The 24,509-nt window shown below is 37.9% G+C and overlaps 1 protein-coding gene across 2 annotated transcripts in view; it reads right to left on the reverse strand.

Moving 5' to 3' along the window:
- CMPK1 (cytidine/uridine monophosphate kinase 1) overlaps window positions 1–24,509 on the reverse strand; it is a 38,283-nt gene that overhangs the window by 6,780 nt on the left and 6,994 nt on the right. For both annotated transcript variants that reach the window (XM_045978074.1, XM_045978065.1), the window contains exon 2: window positions 2,856–3,002. In XM_045978074.1, coding sequence (XP_045834030.1) covers window positions 2,856–3,002 — 147 coding nt within the window. The remainder of the gene's footprint in view (window positions 1–2,855; window positions 3,003–24,509) is intronic.

A 24,509-nucleotide genomic window follows, 5' to 3' on the forward strand; every position in this document is an offset into this window, starting at 1 on the left:
TGCACAGATGCACGACTCTGACCAGCTCTGGAGAAGCCCCCATTCCAAAGCTAACCAACATCCAGTCCCCTCAGTGCTTAATCTCCTTGTTCCTCAAGAAGAACACGGGTTGTCAGGCCCTCTAATTCTTTCATCTGAGAGCTGGCTTTTGTCCCAGCATTTGTTTCTCCAATATTCTCCAATAATACAAAACTTTCATAGAATGTTTTTGGGTTCTGCTATAGCATTTCTACCCCAATTATGGTAGAGGAAGATTAAGGCGCATCAATATTCTACTCATGCAACATACAGTTACTCAAGGCCTATTACCAAGGAACATGGATAGCCTTGAGGAACATGGCTCTTGCGGGGCTCACAGTTCAGCAGGTAACAAATATGTGTAAAGAAATGTGCTAAGTTCTATGGGGATGTATGAAAAAACAAAGCACCAACTACCAGGATAACAGCCTGAGAAAGAGCTTTAAGAGAGGTGGCAGTGGAGATGAGTCCTAAATAATGAAGTGGAAGGCAGACAGGGGTCAAGGTACTCCAGACTGAATATATAAAGGCTCAGAAATGAAAAATCATAATAGCTTTGATGAACCTGAAGTAAGCTGAGGCAGCTGAATATTAGGACACGTGTACAGAGTGGTGGGAGATATGACTAGAAAGTCGGTAGGGGCAAGATTAATGAAGAGCTTATTATGCCACACTAAGGAACTGGTTTTTATTCTGGAAGGAACAGAGGACCACTAAAGAATTTTAAGCAGAATATGCTTATGTCACCTTCTGGAAAAAAATTACCCTGACTGGGGTGGTGCCTGGGTGGCTCAGTCTGTTGAGGGTTGACTCTTGATTTCAGCTCGTCATGATCTCAGGTTTGTGAGATGAAGCCCCGTGATGGGCTCTGTAATTGGCTCCCCATGTCTCCACACTGGGTGTGGAACCTGCTTGAGATTCTCTAACCCCTCTCTCCTCAAAAAAAATCACCCTGACTGCACTGTGAAGGGTGGATTAGAAGGGGACAAGCATGGATTAAAGGCAAAAAGACTCAGGAGGAGGCTCTAGTGATGGTCCAGGAAAGGAAAAGAGGATCTGAACTAAGGTGACAGTGGTAATAGAGAAAAAAGACTAAGTCAAAGAGGGTTAAGAGGAAGATAACTAGAAGATCCACTCACTGAATTGATTTGGAAAAGTGACGAAAGAGGTGGAAAATACAGGATGGCCCCCAGATCTCTGGCTTGGGCACAGATGGTAGAACCATTAACTAGAACAGGAGATAAAGGGCGATCACATTTTAGATGATACACTGATTCGCTGAGATACTTGTCAAATATTCAGATGGGTATCTAGTAATTAGAAGTGTAGGTCTGGAGTTCAGAAAAAAGGTGTATGCTAGAGCTATAGATTTTAGCATTTGTTAGTATAATGAAAGCCTTGGGCATGGCTAGAAGCATCCAGCAGTAAATACACAAAAGGAGAGGAGAACCATGGATAAAACCTGGAGAACATCATCGTTTAGGAAACTTGCAAGGAGACGTAAAAAACAAGTTTCCTGTTGAAGCAGGAAAGAATCAAGAAAAATGGTGTCATAGAGAACCAAGAAGTTTCGAAAAGACAATGAATGGAGTTAAATGCTATAAGAAAAATGACTAAAAATACCCTCTAGATTTTATAAGGAAGATCACTGGTAACAACAGCAAGAACGGTTTCAGTGAAGATGGAAGTAGAACCTGATGACATAGGGTTGAAGGGTAGGAAGTGAAAAAGTGAAAAATGTAGACCACTTTTTCACAATGTTTTGTGATAAAGTGGAGAAAGGGCATCAAATCTAGAGAACAGGGAGAGAAGATATATTATGGAAGAGAAGCAGGTTACTCCAATCTCTGAAACAAAAGGTAAGAAAGTGTGTAAATGAGCCACTCCTCCTCCTCCTCAAGTTTCTGTGGTTCCATCCAGGTGCTCATTTATCTCTCTTCCATTGGGTTTCAACTATTTCTTGCTGTTCTCACTCTTGCATTTCTCTTTCACTGTTTCTTATATGTGAAAATACCTGTTAACAACTCGTCTTGGGAATCTGTAGTGGAGAGATATCACATAAAAGCAAGACACCTGTTTTTAAGATGGGACATATTTTGATAGCTGTTAATCTCCGTATTTCATACTGAAGATGGTGACACACTCACCACAAAAGAAGACATTAAAATTGAGAAAAACGGCAACAACAGGACGTTCGTGGGAAAAAGGAATAAAGGGAAGGAAGGACAGAAAGGAGGGAGGGAAGAAAGAAGGCTTACAAGAAAACAGAAAAGGCGGCGCCTGGGTGGCTCAATGGGCTAAGCCTCTGCCTTCGGCTCAGGTCATGATCTCAGGGTTCTGGGATCCAGCCCCACATAGGGCTCTCTCCTCAGCAGGAAGCCTGCTTCCCCTGTCCCCTCTGCCTGCCTCTCTGCCTACCTGTGATCTATCTGCCAAATAAATAAATAAAATCTTAAAAAAAAAAAGCGCAAAGAAAAGAAAAAAGAAAAGGGCAAGGAGAGGGAAAGGAATAAGAAGAGGAGGGGAAGGAAAAAAGGAAGAGAAAAGAGAAATGGAAGTGAGACACCGTCTGCATATTGGGGAAGGATCAAGGACACACATATGGATGTGAAGCTAAACTAGCTGATCCTAGATCAAGGTAGAGAATGTTTGCTACTTTCCAATTTCTTTCCAGGGGACAGGAGAATGTCCAATACTACCATTCTCAAATAGCATGAACCACCTACCACAAGCAAGATACTTAGTACTCTCATTTTTTTTTCATTACTCAAAGGAAAGGCAGATTTAGTTTCTTATTTCATTGCTGGTTTAAACAGGTTGGCATTCACACTCCTTACCCTCTTTAACAAACTGATGGTTATCTCAACTGGCACAATCTTTCCATCTTTAATGTACTTTTCAATGAGTTCACCATACTGTGAATCTGGGTTCTTCCTTTCATCACGAAGAAGTTCTCCTGCAGAAAGGTGTGTATAACCATATTTCTGAAAGAAACAACACACAGGAAAAAAAAATCAGAATACTTTCAACCCAGGGGCACCTCGATGGCTCAGTAGGTTGAACATCCAACTCTTGATTTCAGCTCAGGTCATGATTTCAGATTGAGCCTCATGTCTGGCTCTGCTCTCAGTGTGGAGTCTGCTTGTCCCTCTCCCTCTGTTCCTCCCCTGGCTCGCACTCGTGCACAAGGGCTCATGCTTGCACACTCATTCTCTCTCTCTCTCTCTCTCTCTCTCGTTGTCAAAAATAAATAAATAAATAAATTCAACCCAGTGGTAGGACTACGAAATTTTTTTCCTTCATGTTCATTTCTATAGTCTAACTTTTCTACAATAAGCTTTGATTGTATATTAAACAAATAATAAACAAATTTTAAGAGATTTCATACACTCAAGTTTGCTTTAAAAACCATCTTAACCTCGTAGGGCATGGTAGCTATAATGTTCACACACCAAGAAATCATCCTGAAATTTATGTAACTATTCAAGCCATTAACATTTCACTGTAATCCTTCAGAAACACAATCAAAGTTTAAATGCCATTAATAATGCCCAAGAAATGCCTAATAAAAACCAAATGGTTCAAGGCAAAAAAAAAAAAAAAAAAAAAAAAGTCACCACTATTGGCTGTACCCACCTTCTATAACTATAAAATGCTTCCCTTCCTTAAATTCGACACATCTAAACTGAATTCATCAGCATTTACACTACCCCTGTTCTTCTGATCTGTTCCCTTTCTTGGTAAATAGCACAAGTCCTACCTCCTCCACAAAATTAACTTTCCTGACCACTGTGGAGGGTGGTCACATAATCAAGCAGTGACTTCAAATATCACTGTCTCTCTACCTACACCAGTACATTCCTCACCATTCTTAAAAGTCCATCTCCTCCTTCTCTAGTTGAAACTAGAGGTCTCATCTGTGAAATGGGAATACAGATACCTATTTTATAAGTTAATGGTGATGACTAAATGAGATAATATATATAAATTGCCTACCAAAGAGCCTGATGCATAGTATGAGATAAAAGTCATCAATTACCTCCTTGCCATTATGAAGATACTTACCTTAAATAATCTAGAAGCATTTTTATATTATATGTATTATATGCCATTTTTAATTATATATACACACACACACACACACACATACACACCCATATACATATACACACACAGATATCTGCGTATGTACTCACTTTAATGGTTTTTATGGGAAGACCAATCAAGAGATGAAAGTGAAATAACAGATATGAATAGTCTATGAAAGGTCAGTAGAGTAGTATTATTATGATTGTGATGATCATTATTATGTAGGACTTATAAATGATGCATTAGGTCAGGGTATAGAGTAATAGTTGAACTAAGTCATATAAGATGTACAGTGTTGTTCTGCCACTTCCCCATGCCTGGAATGAAAAAACAATGCAGATCTAGGAAACAATTCTGAATAATGAAGAGCTTCTTCCACCCCATGAACATACACATTCCCTGTTTTAAATCAAAAGAACTACAAAATCTATTTTTAAAACATTTTTGGGGTGCCTGGATGGCTCAGTCAGTTCAGTCGACAATTCTTGATTTTGGCTCTGGTTATGATCTCAGGTCATGAGACTGAGCCCCAAATTGGGTTCCATGCTCAGCGCAGAGTCTGCTTGTCCCTCTCCCTTTGTCCCTCCCCCCACTTGCTTGATCTTATTCTCTCTCTCAAATAAAATCTTTAAAAAAGTGTTTTTTAAATAAATAAGTAAATAAAAAGAACACAATGTTTTAGAAAAAAGTTTTTACTCTCAAATATCAGGGCACTCAGAACATATTCAATTTCCAGTTACTATAATCATCTTACCCCAAATTCTTAAGGCTCCTTATATGGGCTTTTATCTCATCCATAGTTAAGTGTACAATAAAAATTTAATATCTTAAATTTATCTTTAATTTCAACATTAAGATTTGAGGAAGCCCACATTCCCACCCCCCTTTTAAAGAAGAAAGTTTCAATTGCACAGTTCATAAAAACTCCAATTACCCAGATTATGGTGAGTCTTCTTTTTTTTGGACTGCAGAAGCCATACCTTCTTTACCCCTTTTTCTATTTCTAAACATTGTTGTCTAAACTTGTTCTCACTGACTAAAGTAAGCTAGGTAAGGTAGTCAGCAAAATTTATTTTTTTTTTATTTGCTGACTAAAGTTTATTTGCTGACTAAAATTGGGCATAAAGTTGGATGAAAATAAACAAAACCGCAGTGTCACTCATGTCTCTTAGTTATACACCCCTTTCCATTAAAATAATCAAAAGTGTATTTATTTTTTTACTAGGCTTTAAAAAAAAACCCTCCCAGCGTTTGCAGAAAATGAAAATACAAAATGCTTAATTATTTAAACTGTTATTCTAAATTATTTCCACACAACAGCATTTTAAAATGCTACTTTGATCACCAAGCATAAGGAAACTTCTGAAAGATGGGTGTAGAAAAGACTATAAAAAATGAGGCATGACCCACTTTCCCACTATTACAATTTTCAAAAAGCATTTTGCAACTAGTGTCCATAAAATTTTATAGCAGCTCCATTTCCTACAGCTTACTTTGTTGCCTGCTTGGAAGTCTATGCTTGCTGGATGTTCTCATCTGGTCTGGAGATTATAGCATATGGTAATATTGAATAAATGCAGAGAAAAACAGTACTAAACAATGACAAATGCTTAGTGAAACACCAACCACACAGACTGCTCTGTACGGACTGCCTCTGCTGCATGAACAACATGCATTTAGAAGCCCAGCTAGTAATTTGGAAATTAGTACATATGTGTTGGTTTCCTGACACTGGAGTGCTCAAATGTACAAGCTTTATGTTGCATTAAAGTGGGTTTTGGCCTATCACTTTTTTAAAAGAGAAACTAGTTGTAAACTGTAGAGGTATACAAATGGTATTTTTAAAAATAATTACACACAGTTTGTCAAATAGAGAGAAAACAACCTTCTATGCAGTGTCTAAGGAAACAAGGAATTTAAGTAAATATAACAGAAATCCATACATGTGTCTTCCTATTTCTCATCCGCATTCCATTTTTTAAAATCCTCTATTTACTGTTTTTTTATACTATATTTTTCTCAAGGATTTTGCTGAAGCTTTCCGTTTACCACAGAGTTTCTATAACAAAAAAGCAACTATCACTTACACACTAGCTATTATGGTATTTTAGTTACAGCTAGACTTCAAGGAGCACGTTTTTAAAGCATTCTGTTGTCATTAAGTAGTTACTGATGCCAATTTTGAGGAAAGCAAAAATGGCTATTTCCCTGGCTTAACCAAAACTTTTTCACATTCTCTGAAATTTCCTAGCAATTAAAATCTAGTGGGTCACTAACTATAGTCTCAAGAACATCATTCAAAACCACAGTAGGTTATAAACACTATAAACTAGAATAAATACAATTACAAGCTACGATTCAACTAAAAACAGTTTTCTAGTGACAAATGTATAAACTCAATTCATTTAGAGTAACGGTCTAAACTTTTTACTTTCATTTTCTCCTTTAAGAAATTGAAAAAACAACTCAATAAATTCTTATAAACCACATACTAAGATTTAGAGGGAGAAAAAAAAAAGCACCATGTTCTCAATAAGGAGAGAATGGCATTTTATTTTCTTAGGTGAATGTTGAAATTTTACAGTATCAAATCTTTAATCATCTTGATGGACTTCTTTCACCTCTTAGCAATCATCTTTCCTTCTTTCTTAATTTAGGTAACGTGGTTCTATGTGGGCAAAAACAGTAAAAACAATAAAAAACAAAACCACAACAATAAAAAGAGCTCAAGGTATAACTGATGTGGGGTACCTTGTTTGGCTTAGTCGATTAAGCATCTGCCTTCAGCTGAGGTCATGATCACAGGGCTCTGGGATCGAGCCCCACAGGGAGCCTGCTTTTTCCCTCTAGCTCTGCCTCCCCCACCTTATACCCCTCTCCTACTCATGGTCTCTCTCTCTCAAATAAATAAATAAATTCTTAAAAAAAAGATAAAAATGATGCATAAATGGCAAGTCCTTGGAGGCAAGAAGAGATCCAGATGCCAGACCCCTCCTCCAGTTGGTGTGGCAATTAGAAAGCACCATGGGACTGCTTCCGAGCCTCACAAGAAAGGGCATATAGCACGGGCACCTGGGTGGCTCAGTGGGTTAAGCCGCTGCCTTCGGCTCAAGTCATGATCTCAGGGTCCTGGGATCGAGTCCCGCATCGGGCTCTCTGCTCAGCAGGGGGCCTGCTTCCCTCTCTCTCTGCCTGCCTCTCTGCCTAGTTGTGATCTCTTTCTGTCAAGTAAATAAATAAAATCTTAAAAAAAAAAAAAAAAAAGAAAGGGCATACAGCAGATATATTACACATAAATATATTTTTAATACAACTATGCACGTTAAAATTAAAATTATTGGGTGTCCTTTAAATAGTGGACACATCTATAAAGCATTTAAGACTAAGTTTATTTTGCATTCCCTAGAAGATTAGTGAACCTTAAAATCTAAGTTTTGGTTATGTACTATCAACAATGTACCTTCAGCAGAACACCCAGAAATGCTGCAAAGACTATCCAGAGCCATCCAGACTCAATAGTCTGCTGCTTGTTGCAAACAACAGCTTTAGAGCCTACAGCCTCCCAGTAACATTCTATATAAGCCTATCATTCACTTCAAAGGTATTTTCAATAGAACTTTTTCCAGTTACTCTCAATGAAATGTCTGATAAGGACATTCCAAGAACAGAATCTGCCAGTCTTGGATAACTTACATTACTTTGAATACAAAAACCAACACAGTGCCAAGATGCTTACAACTGGTCATTCGTTTAAAGTTCCTTCCGGTTTCACCCACAGAGGATTTGAAAAAGGGTCTTTCCTATAATCAGAAAGGTTAGCATTAAAAGGGGATAAAAAAAAAAGTCTATCCAGTGCGAGAAAAGCTGAGTGTAATAGTTGAATTAAGTTGCTAGCAGATTTCCAATCTCATTTTTAGTGTACTCTCACTGTATTTCCAAATGTATGCATTGCATTTCACATGCCTATTTAATTGCAAATCTACATATTAACTATAAACTATGGAAGTTATAAACTGAGCTAAATCTTTTCTCAAGCAAAAAGCTTTAGCAGACAGATTTTAAATAAACATGAAGCATACTTCTTTTTCTAATTAAAGAGTGATATTTTAAAAGCTTATATTCTGAAAAAAGGAGGGATATAATCCATTCAACTGCATACAATTATAGCACTATTCATTTTCCTCAATGTTTTCCTCTCCATATAAGAAAACCTTAATTCAGGCAATACTTGGAACTTACTTTAAATCCATAAATATTTATTGGATGTCTATGAAGTGCCAGGTCATGTGCTGATTCAAGGAAGCTAATATAGGATGTAGTAGTGACCTGCATATATAAAATGACCGGAGCCCTAATACTAACTAATAAGGTAATTCTTCATACTCGCACAATTTTTCCTAAGGAATTCAGTCTTTACGAGCACCGTCTGCTTGGGGAAGCAGAGGTGGTGGCAAGAAGACAGAACAATAAATAAATCTTAAAGCCAGGGTAAGTTAGAAGTCACCCAACACTGTTTCCCCACCTGTGTAAGCCTGCGTATCCCTCTAACAGCCTGCAAAAGGCTCTCAGATAACTGACGATATGGTTACCTGATTTACATACCAAATGGTCCCTATAGCAACCATGAATTGGAATTTTCACACTCCAATTTCATTCCAGTTGGTCATTTCCGGTGTTTTTCTTTTGATTTATCTCACCCATTTCTTAATCAATCTGTATTCCCTACATTAGAAGGAGATGGAAAATGGTCAAAAGGCAAGACCAGGCCCAGAAACCTCCTGGGATTCCAGGAGCTCAGAAGCAATAATTTGAAAACTTCCAATACTAATGGACAGGCACAGAGGTCTTGCTAGTCTTAGAAAACACTCTCTGATCTTGTTAATTAAATGATCAATTCATACAGTCACTGTAGGGTCTACAAGCTAAACACTCATATCACTACCACCCAAATATTGTTGCAGGTGGCCTAAGAGCTTCAAGTTCAGTTAAGTCATTTCCTGTGAGAACACTTGGAGGACATATATCAAACCACTCAGATGAAGCCCTTGTTTCTATTTCACATTAGAAAAGAGAGGTTTTTAAAATATTAAGCAGGCCTAATTGTATCTATTATTTTTTAAAAAGTAACATTAAAATCGGAATATCATTACCTATGTAATATCAAAAGCAATAAAGCCACTCTAAGAGATATAACTACTTGAGAATGCAATCTGTAAAAAACCTCATCACAAAATAACATTTTAACAGCTTAGGTTCTCCTTAAGGGGTACAATTTATTTGGATTTATAAATCCACTCTTGAGTAAAATGTGCAAAGGATACCAAACTCTGAATTCAATAATACATACAAACATAGCATTTCAGCATCTGCGAAACTCTCCAACTAATGGAGAAATCCACTTAGAGAAACAAAGAATTCAGCAAGAAGCACAAGTACATAAGAACTTTGCATGAAGTCATATCCTCAGAACACTGAACTGAAAGTTAAGGGATTAGTTTTAAGACTAAACTCTGTCGCAGTCCTGTGTGACACTAGAAAATTATGTAACCTACCTTTCTTAGATCTTGGCTTCTTCATTTCTAAAACACAATATCGATACTATCAGAAATAATATCTACACTACACTATCAGCTACAGCCAAGTATTGTTATTAGCTATTACAACCCGAGGCATCTCCTTAAGAATATACTGCTTAAAATGCATGGTCCACACTGCTAGATTTAAGACCTACTATGAGAGCATTCACATCAGGAAAAAGTTACACAAACACATTCAGGTTATTCCTGGAGCAAAGTCCACAATAATCAGTGGCTAAACTACAAATTACTACCAGTTAAGGAAAATAGCTACCAAACAGGCTCAACAGCATACAAATGTACAGAAGAGGGGTGCCTGGGTGGCTCAGTGGGTTAAAGCCTCTGCCTTTGGCTCAGGTCATAATCTCAGGGTCGTGGGATCGAGCCCTACATCGGGCTCTCTGCTCAGCAGGGAGCCTGCTTCCCTTCCTCTTTCTCTGCCTGCCTCTCTGCCCACTTGTAATCTCTCTCTCTCTCTGCCAAATAAATAAATAAAATCTTTTTAAAAATAAATAAATAAAACAAAATATTAAAAAAACAAAATAAAAAGAAGGCGTTCTGTGCTTCTGTGTTCCTGAACAGAAAGATGCAATACTGTAAATATTTTAAAATTCCACAAACAGGGATGCCTAGGTAGCTCAGTTGGTTAAGTGGCTACCTTTGGCTCAGGTCATGGTTCCTGAGATAGATCGCTAGATCGGGCTCCTTGCACAGCGGGAAGCCTGCTTCTCCCACTGTCTGCCGCTTCCCCAGCTTGTGCGCTCCCTCTCTCCCTCTAACAAATACATAAATAAAATCTTTTAAAAAAACACAAAAAATAAAATTCCACAAGTTAATCTATGAATTTATTGCAACCTCAATCGAAAATCAACTGGAATTAATTTTTTTAATGCAACAGAATGAACTGATTCTCAGGTTAATCAGACCATAAATGTGAGAATAGCCAAACCTGAATATAATCTTAACAACTACAAGTGAGAACTTGTTTTACCAGGAAGAATAAAATATTATAAAACTATAGTAATTAAAACAGTATGACACTAGTATAAAAATAGGCAAAGAGAACAGTGAAACTCAACAGTACCAAAACAGACCCAGTGTCAGTGGGAATTCAATAAATGATAGACTTGGGGCACCTGGGTGGTTCAGTTAGTTAAGCAGCTGTCTTCAGCTCAGGTAGTGATCCCAGAGTTCTGGGGATCCAGCTCTAGACTCCCCACTCAGCAGAGAGTCTGCTTCTTCCTCTACCCCTCACCGTGCTCTCCTGTTTTGTCTCTCAAATAAATAAAAAAAAAAAAAATTAAAAAGAAAAAGATAGATTTAGCATCTAAAAACCAATAAGGGGAGTGTCTGGCTGGCTCAGTCCGTAAAGCATACAACTCTTGATCTCAGGGTCCTGAGTTTGAGCCCTACATTGGGCACAGAGAGTACTTAAAAAAAAAAAAAAAAGTTAAAAAAAACTTAAATGAAGGGGCACCTGGGTAGTTCAGTCAGTTAAGCATCTGCCTTCTGCTCAGGTCATGATCTCAAAGCCCAGGGATGGAGCCCCATGTCGGGCTCCTTGCTCAACACTAAGTCTGCTTCTCCTTCTCCTTCTGCCTAACCTCCACTTGTGCTCTCTCTCGCTCTCTCTCAAATAAATAAAATCTAAAAAAACAAACAAAAAAAAACCTTAAATGAAATAGAAATCAATGAGGAAAAGATTAACTATTTAATAAATGATACTTGTGCAACTAGCTACCTATCTGGGAAAAAATTAAATCAGATTGCTGAATCTTAAATCATCTTCCTGCAAAACTAAAACACAAGCAAAAAAACCCTATGACAGTACTAAAGAAAAATAATCTTGAGATACAAAAAAGGCATTCTAAAACAAGAACCAAGTCAGCTAAGATTTATGTTTGAACACATAAATAATAAAAGCTTTGGAACAGAGAAAGATAGCATAAATATAATCAAATAACAAGCAAGAGCCTGGAAGAAAATGTTTTCATCATACGAAGGTGAAAGGGGTAACACATACTGTACATGAAGAAATCATACTAACAAATAAATAAAAAACCTCAATAGAGAAATGGGCAAAGGAAAAGAATAAACAATTCACAGAAAAGAAAAGAACAGATGCTCAATTCACTGGTAATCATGAAAATGCAAATTAAAACAATGTGATTCCATTTTCCACCCATCAGATTAGCTAAAATAAAAAGACTGCTCTATCTGGCAAGAATGGAGGTAGGGGTGGGGAAAAACTAGCATCCTCATACTTTGTGGGAGTGTGAACTGTTTCAGCCATTTTAGAGGGCAATGTAGCAGAATCTATCAGAATTTAAGTTTACACGCCCTCTGGCTCAGTACTTCGGTCTCTAGGAGCTGTGCTACTGAAAACAGTTGCACATGCACACAAAGACATTCTGTACAGGGGCGCCTGGGTGGCTCAACCAGTTAAGCATCTGCCTTCTGCTTAGGTCATGGTCCCGGGGCCTGGGATAGCTCCCTTGCTTAGCAGGGAGCCTGCTTCTCCCTTCCCTCTGCCTGCCGCTTCCCATTTGTGCTGTCAAACAAACAAAATCTCAAAAAAAAAAAAAAAAAAAAAAAGACATTCTATACACGAGTGTTCAAGGTAAACAAAATCAAAACATTTGCCAATATACAAGAGGTTAAATAGATCACTCTATGTATTATGAATGAAGTAGAGCTATCTATATGGAAAGCTATCCAAGATAAACTGCTAAGCAAAAAAAGCAAGTCACAAAACAATAGGCAACATGTGTGCATAAAGGTGTGCACGCATTATATTTGTATATAAGGTACATCAAAAAATGGACCAGAGGGGTGTGTGGCTGGCTCAGTCCATAGGACAGGCTACTCTTGATCTCAGGGCCATGAGTCAGAGCCCCAGGTTAGGCGTGGAGCCTACATTAAAAAAAAAAAAAAAAAAAAAAAAAAAGGACCAGAAACACACACACAAAAATTTTTAAGTGATTACATACAGATTAAGTACTCTGAGATTGATTAAGAAGAACTTTCATTTTTACTTCATGTATTTTCAAAATGTTTAAATCTTTTATAATATAAATGTATACATATACGCTTTTTTAAATTTTAATTAAACATATATGCTTTTACATAAAGCACATATATACTATCCATACATCTCTAAAAGGCAAATACCACAAAGAAAAATTAATGATTTAAGTGTTTTATTAATATAAATCCTTGGGGTGTCTGGCTGATTCAGTCAGTGCAGCATGCAACTCCTGATCTCAGGGTTGTAATTTCAAGCCCCACAATGGGTGTACGGATTACTCAGAAATAAAAATCTTTAAAAAAAGAGTGTACATATGTATATATATATATTTATATATATGGGTGTATAGATTACTTAGAAATAAAAATCTTTTTAAAAGTATACATATATATATTCCTAAGAAAACAGCAAAATGAAGCTCAAAATAATCTCACATGAAGGATAAAATCCCTATGTAAAAAAACATGTAATTTCAAGAAAAAAGGCAAACACTACCTGAACAATCAAAAACTTATTTAAAATTTAAAACTAAATAATTATAGAGTACAGCAAAAATCAATTCAAATGTTTGAACAAAAATTTCTCTGTAAAGTGATCCATTCCTGAAACAAAAGAGAAACAAAAGTATAATATAGCAACACAAAAACATACTACATGGGCATGAAGTCAAGAGTTATAGAAGGAGACAGAAAACAGTTCAGTTTTATAGCCTAGAAACAGATGGAAATTTAGAGACAACACTCAGTTGAGAGAATCCAAAAGGCACAGCAGCAAAGGTTTAAAAGGAAATGTATTTCAATGAAGTCCTACTCTAGACACTAGAGTCCAAAATTATAAGCAAGATTTTCTGGAAATGACACCTTCATGGCAAAGACAATATACTCATACTACTTCTCGTCTCCAGAATAACCCTTTGCAGCACTTTTAGGACTTTATTGTGCTAAGCAACCTCTCTCAACTGCTTTTTTAGACATAATCTTGCCTAACTTTAACAAAGAATCATCTTCATTTCAGTCCACCAACCTGTGCTAATAGAAGAAAGCGTGAGCAAAATCGTTATTTTTTTTTTCAAAGATTTTATTTATTTATGTGCCAGAGAGAGAGAGAGACCGCACAAGCAGGGGGAGCAGCAGGCAGAGGGAGAAGCAGGCTCCCTATGGAGCAAGGAGGCCAATGTGGGACTCCGTCATGACCTAAGCTGAAGGCAGACACTTAACTGACTGAGCCACCCAGAATCCCAAAACTATTATTTATTTGGCTTTGAAAGATAGTACCTGTTTTTACAATTTGGGGGTATAAAGTTTAGTTTCGTTACATTTTGCTCAACCTAAAAGTTGGCAAAATTAATGAATAAACGAAAAGCAAAATCAAATCTATAAACACAGAGAATAAACTGATGGTTGCCAAACCTAAGGGGGATGGGCAAGACAGGTGAAGGGACGTGGGAGACACAGGTTTCTAGTTATGGAACGAATAAGTTATGGGAATAGAAGATACAGTATAGGGAATATAGTCAATAATATTGTAGTAACATTGTATAGTGACAGATGGTAGCTACACTTGTGATAACCACATCATAACCTATAGCAACATTGAATCACTATGTATACCTGAAACTAAAGTAACATTGTGTATCAACATCAATCAGTCAAAGTCAGTCTAAGACTGACTTTGAATACACTGACTCTAAGAATACACTTTTTTTGGAAAAAGATTTTATTTATTTATTTGAAAGAGAGAGAGAGAGAGCATGAGAGGGGAGAAGTCAGGGAGAAGCAGACATCCCTGAGCTGGGAGCCTCATGCGGGACTTGATCTTGGGACTCCAGGATCATGACCTGAGGCAAAGGCAGTTGCTTAACCAACTGAGCCACCCAGGCACCCCTAAGAATACACATTTTTAATGGCATAGCTATCAAATCCTAGCCTGGCCTGGAATTCAATGTTGGCCACAGATAACTATACCCATTTTTATAATGTAGAACAGAATATAAGAAACTCCCAGTTCTTGATTAGGGTCTAATTTCTTCCTATAATGGAAAAAGTGGTAAACGTATGGGAAGTTTTATGGTAAATTTTTTTCCCTGCCATGACTACACAATAGAAAGAATGCTGGAGACCATTCTGCAAAATGGGCAACTTCTCTCACCCACCCCACTAATCTGACTTAACTTGGACTCAATTACAAGAAAGTAGTAAGAATCTATTACTCCCACTCTTCCTTTCCATCCACCACTACCCCCTGCTCTCAGTCCCAAGCACAAGACATACTTACCAGCTGTCCTCTTTTTTAGGTTTAAATTTACTTATCAGTCTTTCTTTTTTTAAAGATTTTATTTATTTAAGGGTGCCTGGGTGGCTCAGTGGATTAAAGCCTCTGCCTTCTGCTCAGGTCATGATCACAGAGTCCTGGGATTGAGCCCCGCATCATCGGGCTCTCTGCTCAGCAGGGGGCCTGCTTCCTCCCTGCTTCCTCCCTGCCTCTCTACCTACTTGTGATCTCTGTCTCTGTCAAATAAATAAATAAAATCTTTAAAAAAAAAAAGATTGTATTTATTTATTTGACAGAGAGAGACACAGCGAGAGAGGGAACAGACACAGAGGGAGGGAGAAGCAGGCTTCCCACCAAGAAGGGAGCCTGATGCAGGGCTCAATCCCAGGATCCTGGGATTATAACCTGAGCTGAAGGCAGATGCTTAAAGACTGAGCCACCCAGGCACCCCACTTATCAGTCTTTTAATTTATAAATCATAGGCAATAGAAAGCATATCACATGTTCTAATGGACAAGCTATAATGCCTCATCAAAATTAAGAATTACTATGCTTCCAAGGATACTTGCCAAGAAAATGAAAAGACAATCCACAGGATGGGAGAAAAGATTTGCAAATCATATATCTATCTGGGTAAGGGACTTATATCTAAGATATGTAAACAACTTTATAACTTAATAATAAAAAGATAACCCAATTCAAAAAATGAACAATTTTTAAAATGCAATATTCTGGAAAAAAGATGAAAAAAGGGACAAGAGATCCAAATAGACATTTCTCCAAAGCAGATATACAAATGCCTGGTTAAGTATGGGATAGTTGCTCAACATCATTAATCACTAGGGAAATGCAAATCAAAACCATAGTATGATACCACTTCATACCCACTGGAATACTATTAAAACAAACAAACAAAAAAACAGGTAAGAAGCGTGGGCCAGTACATCAAGAAATTGGAACTCTTATACCCTGTAGGTAGGAATGTAAAATGGTGCAGCCAGTTTGAGAAAGTCAAGCAGTTGCTCAAAAGGTTAAATATAAAATGTTTTGCACATCATCTTTCTGACAAAAGCTTAATATCTAGAATAAAGAACTCCTATAACTCAACAACAAAAAGACAACTAAATTAATAAATGGGTCAGGGACTTGAATAGACATTTCTCCAAAGATATACAAATGACTGACAAGTCCAAGAAAGATGCTCATGCTAGTCATTAGGGAAATATAGATCAAAACCACAATGAGATACCACTTCACACTACTAGGATGGTTATAATTAAACAAACCAAAATTAATTGTTGATAAGGATGCGAAAAAACTAGAACCCTCCTACATTGCTGATGGCAATGTAAAATTGTAATAGTCACTGTGGAAAAGTTTGGCAGCTCCTCAACAAGTTAAAGAACTCATCTATGACCCAGCAATTATATTCCTAGCTATTTACCCCAAAGAATTCAAAGCAGACTCAAACAGATGCTTGCATGCCAAAGTTCATTGAGGCATTATTCACAATAGCCAAAAGGTGGAAGCAGCCCTTTCCCACAACAGATAAATGGACAAACAAAATATACTATGTACACACTATGAAACATTAGTCAGTCATAAAAAGAAAGTTCTGACACATGCTAACGTGTACCTTGAAAACAGTATGCTAAGTGAAATAAGCTAGACACAACAAAACAAATACTGTGATTCCACCTCTATGAAGGACCCAAGATAGGCAAATTCATTAAGAGAGAAAGGAGATCAGAAGTTAACATGGACTGGGAAAAGAGAGGAATGGGGACTTATGTGTATATCAGTTTCTGTTTGTGTATCAAAGAAGTTTTAGAAAAGTGGTGACAGCTGTGCAAAGTGGTGAACGGGATTAATGTTGCTCAACTATACATTTAAAATGGTTAAAATAAGAAATCTTGGTTGTATTTTAACACATTTTTAAAAAAATTAACAATGAAATATACCAAAACCACTGAATTATACACTTCAAATGGGTGAATTATTTAGTCGTAAACTCTAACTCTATCTCAATGAAGTTATTTTTTTATTTTTTTTAAAAGATTTTATTTATTTATTTGACAGAGATCACAAGTAGTCAGAGAGGCGGGGGGGGGGGGGGGAACAGGCTCCCCGCCAAGCAGAGAGCCCAATGCGGGGCTCGATCCCAGGACCCCGAGATCATGACCTGAGCCGAAGGCAGAGGATTTAACCCACTGAGCCACCCAGGTGCCCCTCAATGAAGTTATTAAAAAAAAAAAAAAAAAAAAAGAATACAGGGGAACCTGGGTGGCTTAACCAGTTAAGCATCTGCCTTCGGCCCGGGTCATGATCCTGGGGTCCTGGAATCAAGCTGGACATCGGGTTCCCTGCTCAAAAGAGAGTCTGCTTCTCCCTCTGCCCCTCCTCCTGCTCATGCTTGCAGGCTCTCCCTCCTCTCTCTTTCTGAAATAAATAAATTAAATATTTTTTAAACCACATAATTTCTGAAAAATTACAAACAACAAAATTTCCAAAACGGAATATGTTAAATATATAATTTATCTCATATATATGGTATATTGTTATAAAGATTATATGATAAAAGTACATTTATTAACATGGTAATATGTTTACAATATTATAAGTGAAAAAGCAGGTTTCCAGATAGCCTGAATCTACTAAAAAAAAAATGTCTGGAAGAATATGCCCAAAAATAGTGATTGATGGCAGCTTTCTCTGGATGGTAAGATTACTGGTAATTTTTATACCTTTTTTTTTTTAACCATTTTATTTACTTATTTCAGAAAGAGAGTAGAAAGCATGAGCGGGAGGAGGAGGAGAGGGAGAGGGAAAAGCAGACTGCCCGCTGAGTGGGGAGTCTGATGTGGAGCTTGATCCCAAGACCTTTGATCATGACTGAAGCCAAAGGCAGAACTGACTGAGCCTCCCAGGAACCCCTAAATTCTTCTTTCTATATATCTGTATTTTCTAAATTTTGTATAATGTGTCTATACTACTTGCATAATAAAAAAGTAACCAAAATAAGAAGTATGCACATCTTAATAACAGGACAGTTAAGATATATATACAGTACTAGCTTATGACACTTAACCCTTCATTAGGTCATTAGCTCCATTTGGCATCTAATAATCTATTTTGAATATAAATAGCATTTATCCTATAAACTTCCTTAAATTCACTCACCCTTTCTAGGGTTTTTTTTTTTTTTTTAAGGTTTTACTTGTCAGAGAGAGAGAGTACAAGTTGTGGGGGGGGGGGGCAGGTAAAGACAGAAGCAGGTTCCCTGCTGAGCAGGGAGCCCAACATGGGACTTGATCCCAGAACTCTAGGATCATGACCTGAGCCAAAGGCAGACACTTAACTGACTGAGCCACCCAGGCGTCCCACCTTTCTAGGATTTTTAAATGTAAGCTAACTCCAAATATTTTCTCTAAGTACAAAGATCTTTCATATTCCATAGACTCTAAAATACTGTACCAGATTTTCTAAAATTTATAAACTGATCAGTGTGAGCAATCTCTCTGTATTATAACAATGACAATAATGCTTCCCACAACTACTTTTATCTAAATTACTTTTTGATCTCTTTCCTACAGATCTTTTCTAAAATAATAAATGTTACCATCTATACACTCAGCATTACGTATTGTGCTGAACACTGTAGAAGCATCACCTCATTTCATCTTCCTAACAACTCAGTGAGGTTGGCACTATCATCACTTTACAAATGAAGATACAGAATCAGAAAAGTTGGCGAATACAGCTGCAGATAGTAGACTAAGATTCAAACCAACGTCTGACTTCAAAGTCCACATGCTTTCTAATTCTATGCTGTATTGTAAGAAAGTTGACCCTAATACCCCAATTCTTACATATTATAATTAAAAAATACATACACACAATTCTATTTCAGAAAGCTATTCCTTTTCCCACCTTACACATTCTTTGTTACCAGCCTGAAGTTCTATGTAACCATGAAATACTCGGGAAATGATTTAAATACAATTCCTTGGCGCTCACAATTCATACAGCACAGAATGGCACAGAAAGTATACATATTGACAATGACTGGATAATTTGCCTCTGAATATGAGTGCACTGGATTACACACTATCTAACACTTAAGTCTTGGGATACAGATGTTTCAGTGTTGGCAAGACAACTTACTTCTACACTACTCCTTTTACAAAAGGGAACATTGAAATAAACCAACTTGCCAGTTGTATGGAGAGGAAACCAGCACTTGAACCCAAGTCTGATTATTAATCCACAGTGGGCATCCAGGGCAATGCCTAGGTGACAGACCTGGAGACAGTCTTTTGCCTTTAAGCTGCTTACTGCCTTTAAATAACAGATCTTGGGGTGCCTGGGTGGCTCAGTGGGTTAAGCCGCTGCCTTCGGCTCAGGTCATGATCAGGGTCCTGGGATCAAGTCCCGTATCGGGCTCTCTGCTCAGCAGAGAGCCTGCTTCCCTTCCTCTCTCTCTGCCTGCTCTCTTGTGATTTCTCTCTGTCAAATAAATAAAATCTTTAAAATAAATAAATAAATAAATAAATAATAGAATCTCCCGGTAGAAATTAAAAAGGAAACTCAAAGTTGATGTACTTTATCATTTGGTTGTATCCTAGCATGGGGCTGAGAGAAATTTATCCAAACACCAAGAGCCAGGCATATTGGGCCTATCTATACCATTCAGCCAGATTCTGACAATCCTCGATTTACTCTTGCCTTTATGGCACCACTACCGTTTCTGACACCATTATCATTTCCGCTTGCCACCTGCCTCACCCAATAATCACTAAGTAAGTAGCAAATAAAACTGTCCACTATATAAAAACCTGTATTAGCCATTAAGTCAATTCCCAATCACATAATCAAAGTCTCTGGGCTGTCTCTCTACTCCCTAAAGACACCAAGAAAATATTAATTCAAGTTATCTACCTAAATCATACATAATTATAAAGGTAAATCTTTTTTTTTTTTTAAAGATTTTATTTATTTATTTGTCAAAGAGAGAGAGAGCGAGAGAGCGAGCACAGGCAGAGGGAGAAGCAGGCTTCCTGCCGAGCAAGGAGCCCGATGCGGGACTCGATCCCAGGACGCTGGGATCATGACCTGAGCCGAAGGCAGCCGCTTAACCAACTGAGCCACCCAGGCGTCCCTATAAAGGTAAATTTTATCGGTTAAATTAAACACGTAATACTTTCCAATGGCACACACCAGTGACAAATTCATCATGGGAGTTTCAAACATATAGTGAGCAGGGAAGCAGTCTTTTATGTAGCCCCAAGTAAAGCATATTTAATTGTTTGCTGATATAAGATACAGCCCAATGATGAATAAAACCAACTTTTGGGTCTTCTAGGGAAGACTGATGGAAATCAGGCATAGAAAGCAACTCATGGACCCAGTCCTTCAAAATGAAAGTTTCTGAGAATGGTAGGTAACAACTGGTGCTTTTTCCTTTGCCAAAGTAATGTTTTGGTAGCTTTATTTACCAGGCATCATAAAACTGTTGGCAAACAATATGTCCACTCACACCTGTTCTTTATTAAACACTAGATGTTCTTATCACATGTTCAGTCTATAAAAATGTTCTTCATTTCCCAGGTTAAAGCAATAGAAATGTTAGAGCAAATACATTTTCATAGGCAACTGGGCTAAAAGTATTAGCTTTAAGGTTAACATGAGTCACTGTGATTAGGCCAACATGACATGAATAAGATGGTTATCACCCAAGCCCACCCCTTCTCTCTTACTAAGACCTAAAATTCCCACTACTAAAGAACTTCTCTGAAGTGCTCTGAATTTCAATTCAGGATAACAGTTAGGAAAAAATACTGTACTCCTATGTGACTTAGAGGTCCACAGTCACTGAAGTCCTGTCCCCATTAGCATCTTAACTACAATGTGGCATTTAGAGTAACCCATTATTGTCATTGAAACTTTAACCCAAAGGGTATATATCCAGTAGATTTCAAAGACAGTATGGATAAGGGAGAGAACAGACACTGAGGAGGCCCTAAGACTTAGGTAGAGGCATCTAATTTTCATGTGGGTAGAATATATATGTACCTTCAGGGAAACTCCTTCCTGCATAGCAAACCCATGTAGTTGGATATACGTGTATGTGTGTGTAAGATTTCATTCTGAAATAAGCTCTACATCCAACATGGGGCTTGAATCCACAACCCCAAGATCAGGAGCCACATGGTCCACTGACTGAGCCAGCCAGGCATTCCGAATGGAGTATTTTTTATAACATTTTTTCCTTATTTTCTTAAGTAATCTCTACACCCAATGTGGGGCTCTAACTCATGACCCTGAGATCAAGAATCTCATGCTCGGGGCGCCTGGGTGGCTCAGTGGGTTAGGGCCTCTGCCTTTCGCTCAGGTCATGATCCCAGGGTCCTGGGATCGAGCCCCGCATCGGGCTCTCTGCTTGGCAGGGAGCCTGCTTCCTCCTCTCTCTCTCTCTCTGCCTGCCTCTCTGCCTACTTGTGATCTCTGTCTGTCAAATGTATAAATAAAATCTTAAAAAAAAAAAAAAAAAAAGAATCTCATGCTCTACCGACTAAGCCAGCCAGGCACCCCGTATATGTACATACAAACACATATGTATACATAAATATATAGTCCTGTGTGCGTGTATTATCCTTTTTCAATGCATGATGGAGCTGGTAGAAAACCAGAGTAACTCAGATTTAGCTAAATCAAGAATGCACAAATCTAGAGTGAGTGCCTGCTAGAATTGTGGCTGCCCTGAGGTCTTTTCCCACCCCCAATCTGATGGCTAGAACCTGGATTTAATGGCCCACAAACTGGAGAAAGGGGACAAAGACTTGGGCCTAAATTGGAGATCAGATCAAAGAGCTCCACGTAAAGTCAGAACCCCAAAAGGGTGATTTTTTAGTGGCTACCAGAAAAGAGAAACTATCACGCAGAGAAAACAGCAACAATTCCTAACCACAAGCCCATACTGATTAAAGAAACTTGTTAAGGAAAAAAGAAGGAAGTTCTGAGATGCAAAAATAGATGGTAAATAGACAAATTGGTATATAGGTGAGTTATTCTACAAACATTACACCACTGTTATAAAACACAAACACATCATTTGTAGAAATTTTAAAAAATCACTGCAATATTTAAATCTTGGAAAACGGAACAGGATGGAACATAGAGTTAAGCATCCTAAAGCATTTCCATTGTTTAGGGAGTGGGGAGAGTAAAAATATTAATCAATATTAGACTTAAGTTAAATAACATGTATGCTTAAAATTTCTAGGGCAATCATTATAAACAGACTGTATAGCTACCAAAGTAGAAGGGAGTAAAATGGGGGTAGGTATCTCAATCAAGTCAAAGAAAGCAGATGGGGGAGGGGGATATAAAAAATTAACACATAAAAAGATGATGATAATAAAAACAACTAACATTTATGTATGATTTACTACGTGCCTGGCACTGCTCTAAGAACTTTACATATAATAGCTCATTTAATCTGCACACCACCCCTATGAGGTAGATACCATATAATTATTCCCATTTTACAGATGAGGAAATTTAAGCACAGAGAGATTAAACGACTTGGCTGAGGTGGCACACACACAGTAGATGTTAGGATGAAAACCAAACCCAGGCAGTCTGACTCTAGAATCTGAACTCTGCATATTGCCCAATAGACAACACACAGGTATGACACTTTGACATTAATTCATATCCCTTCAGTTCAATTTTTCTTCAGTCTAATGACTAAGAATGTATCTATCTGTACCAAAATGTACCCAAAGTATAGCTTACACTGCTATATACTTATGCTGCTCAAAGTGTATATACTGCTATTTACTTATACTGCTCATGTATATACTTACACTGCTCAAAGCATTTCCTTCATTGACTATTTATGGATAAGCACAGAGTAGGCCAAGGGGGGGTGCCAACATATATGAAGTAATAATAACATGTATTAGGCACTCTGCTAGACATTTTTTATTAATCCTCATAATCACCATGAAGAGTAAATTAATATCCCAAATTTTCAGTGGAAGAAACTAAAAGCAAAAATTTAACTAACTCATCAAGGGGCAGGAACCCAGATCTGAATGGCTTCAAAATCTACTTAAATGTTCACTGAGCATCAATTTATGCCAGACGTTGTGCTGGGCACTACAAATATGAAAGTAAACCAGAAATTCAGGGTTCTCCACCCATATGGAGTTTATGGTCTCCTGGGCTAGTCTTTGGGGTTCCTGGACCCAATTCTAATTTGAGGGACAGGTTCCCTTACACAATTCTCAAACACCAGCAGAGTGTGGAAAAATTCAACTAAATGCTGACACTATCTAACCAGAGATTCATCAGCTTCCACAGGTTAAAGGTTCAGCTCTACAAGACTGCCCCAAACCACCATCACTTCAGAGCCCAGTCCCAAGTCCAAGGTACTGCCTGTACTTCTGACCAACTGGCTATAAATTAGAGGGCCCCAAAACCCCTCTTTGGGTTTGCTTAATTTGCTAGAATGGCTCACAAAACTCACAAAAATATTTTATTTTCTAGATCACTAGAGGTTATAACTCAGGAGCAGCCAGATATAAGCACAGCACAAGGGCACAGAACTTCAGTGCCTCTCCACACAGGCGACTCCCCTTGACTCCACGTGTTCATCAAACCAGGAGCTCTCTGAACCCCGCCCTCATTTTTGGAAGCTCCATTACATAGTCATGATTGATTAAACGACTGGCCATTGGCAACTGATTAAAACATCCCTGGAGGTGAAGGGGAGGGGTGAGACTAAAAGTTCCAACCCAGCTGGTTTTCAGGTCAACCAGCACCCAAACCCCACCTCATCAACATAACAAGAAACACTTTTGTAACTGTCAACACTTGGGAAATTCCAAGGGTTTAGGAAGATATAAGTCTGGAACTGTGGTCAAAGATCACAAGTTGTTTGAAAATACCTAAGTATTGTTCAGATCTAATTACTTAACAAATATAATTTAGATATTTATTTTGGACTAGGGTAGTTGTGAAAAAACTTACTAAGACACTAAGAGCCAGGGTCCCTACCCTTGAAGACAATACAATAACTCAGAAGGAAGAACTACAAGATAAAGAGTTTTTAAAAATGTAATGTAAACTTGGGGCGCCTGATGGCTCAGTGGGTTAAGTCTCTGCCTTCAGCTCAGGTCATGATCTCAGGGTCCTGGGATCAAGCCCCGCACCTGGCTCTCTGCTCAGCAGGAAGCCTGCTTCCTCTCTTTCTGCTTTCTGCCTACTTGTGATCTCTGTCTGTCAAATAAATAAATAAAATCTTAAAAAAAAATCAGTAAAAAAAAAAGTAATGTAAACTTGAATATTTGCAAGTTTTTCATATCTTTTCTCATAAAATTCTGTTAAGTGTGCATCTATCTTTACTAAAGTGAAAGCCTCAAGAAGCCTGTGTCCCCATACACAGATACAGCACACAGTCTGCATTCAGGAAGTGTTTTCTAGGTCAGTCTCATATAGGTTTTCTCTCATTAGGCATTTCT

Source organism: Meles meles, chromosome 1 (genome assembly GCF_922984935.1).
Source record: "Meles meles chromosome 1, mMelMel3.1 paternal haplotype, whole genome shotgun sequence".
NCBI classification, from domain to species: Eukaryota; Metazoa; Chordata; class Mammalia; order Carnivora; family Mustelidae; genus Meles; species Meles meles.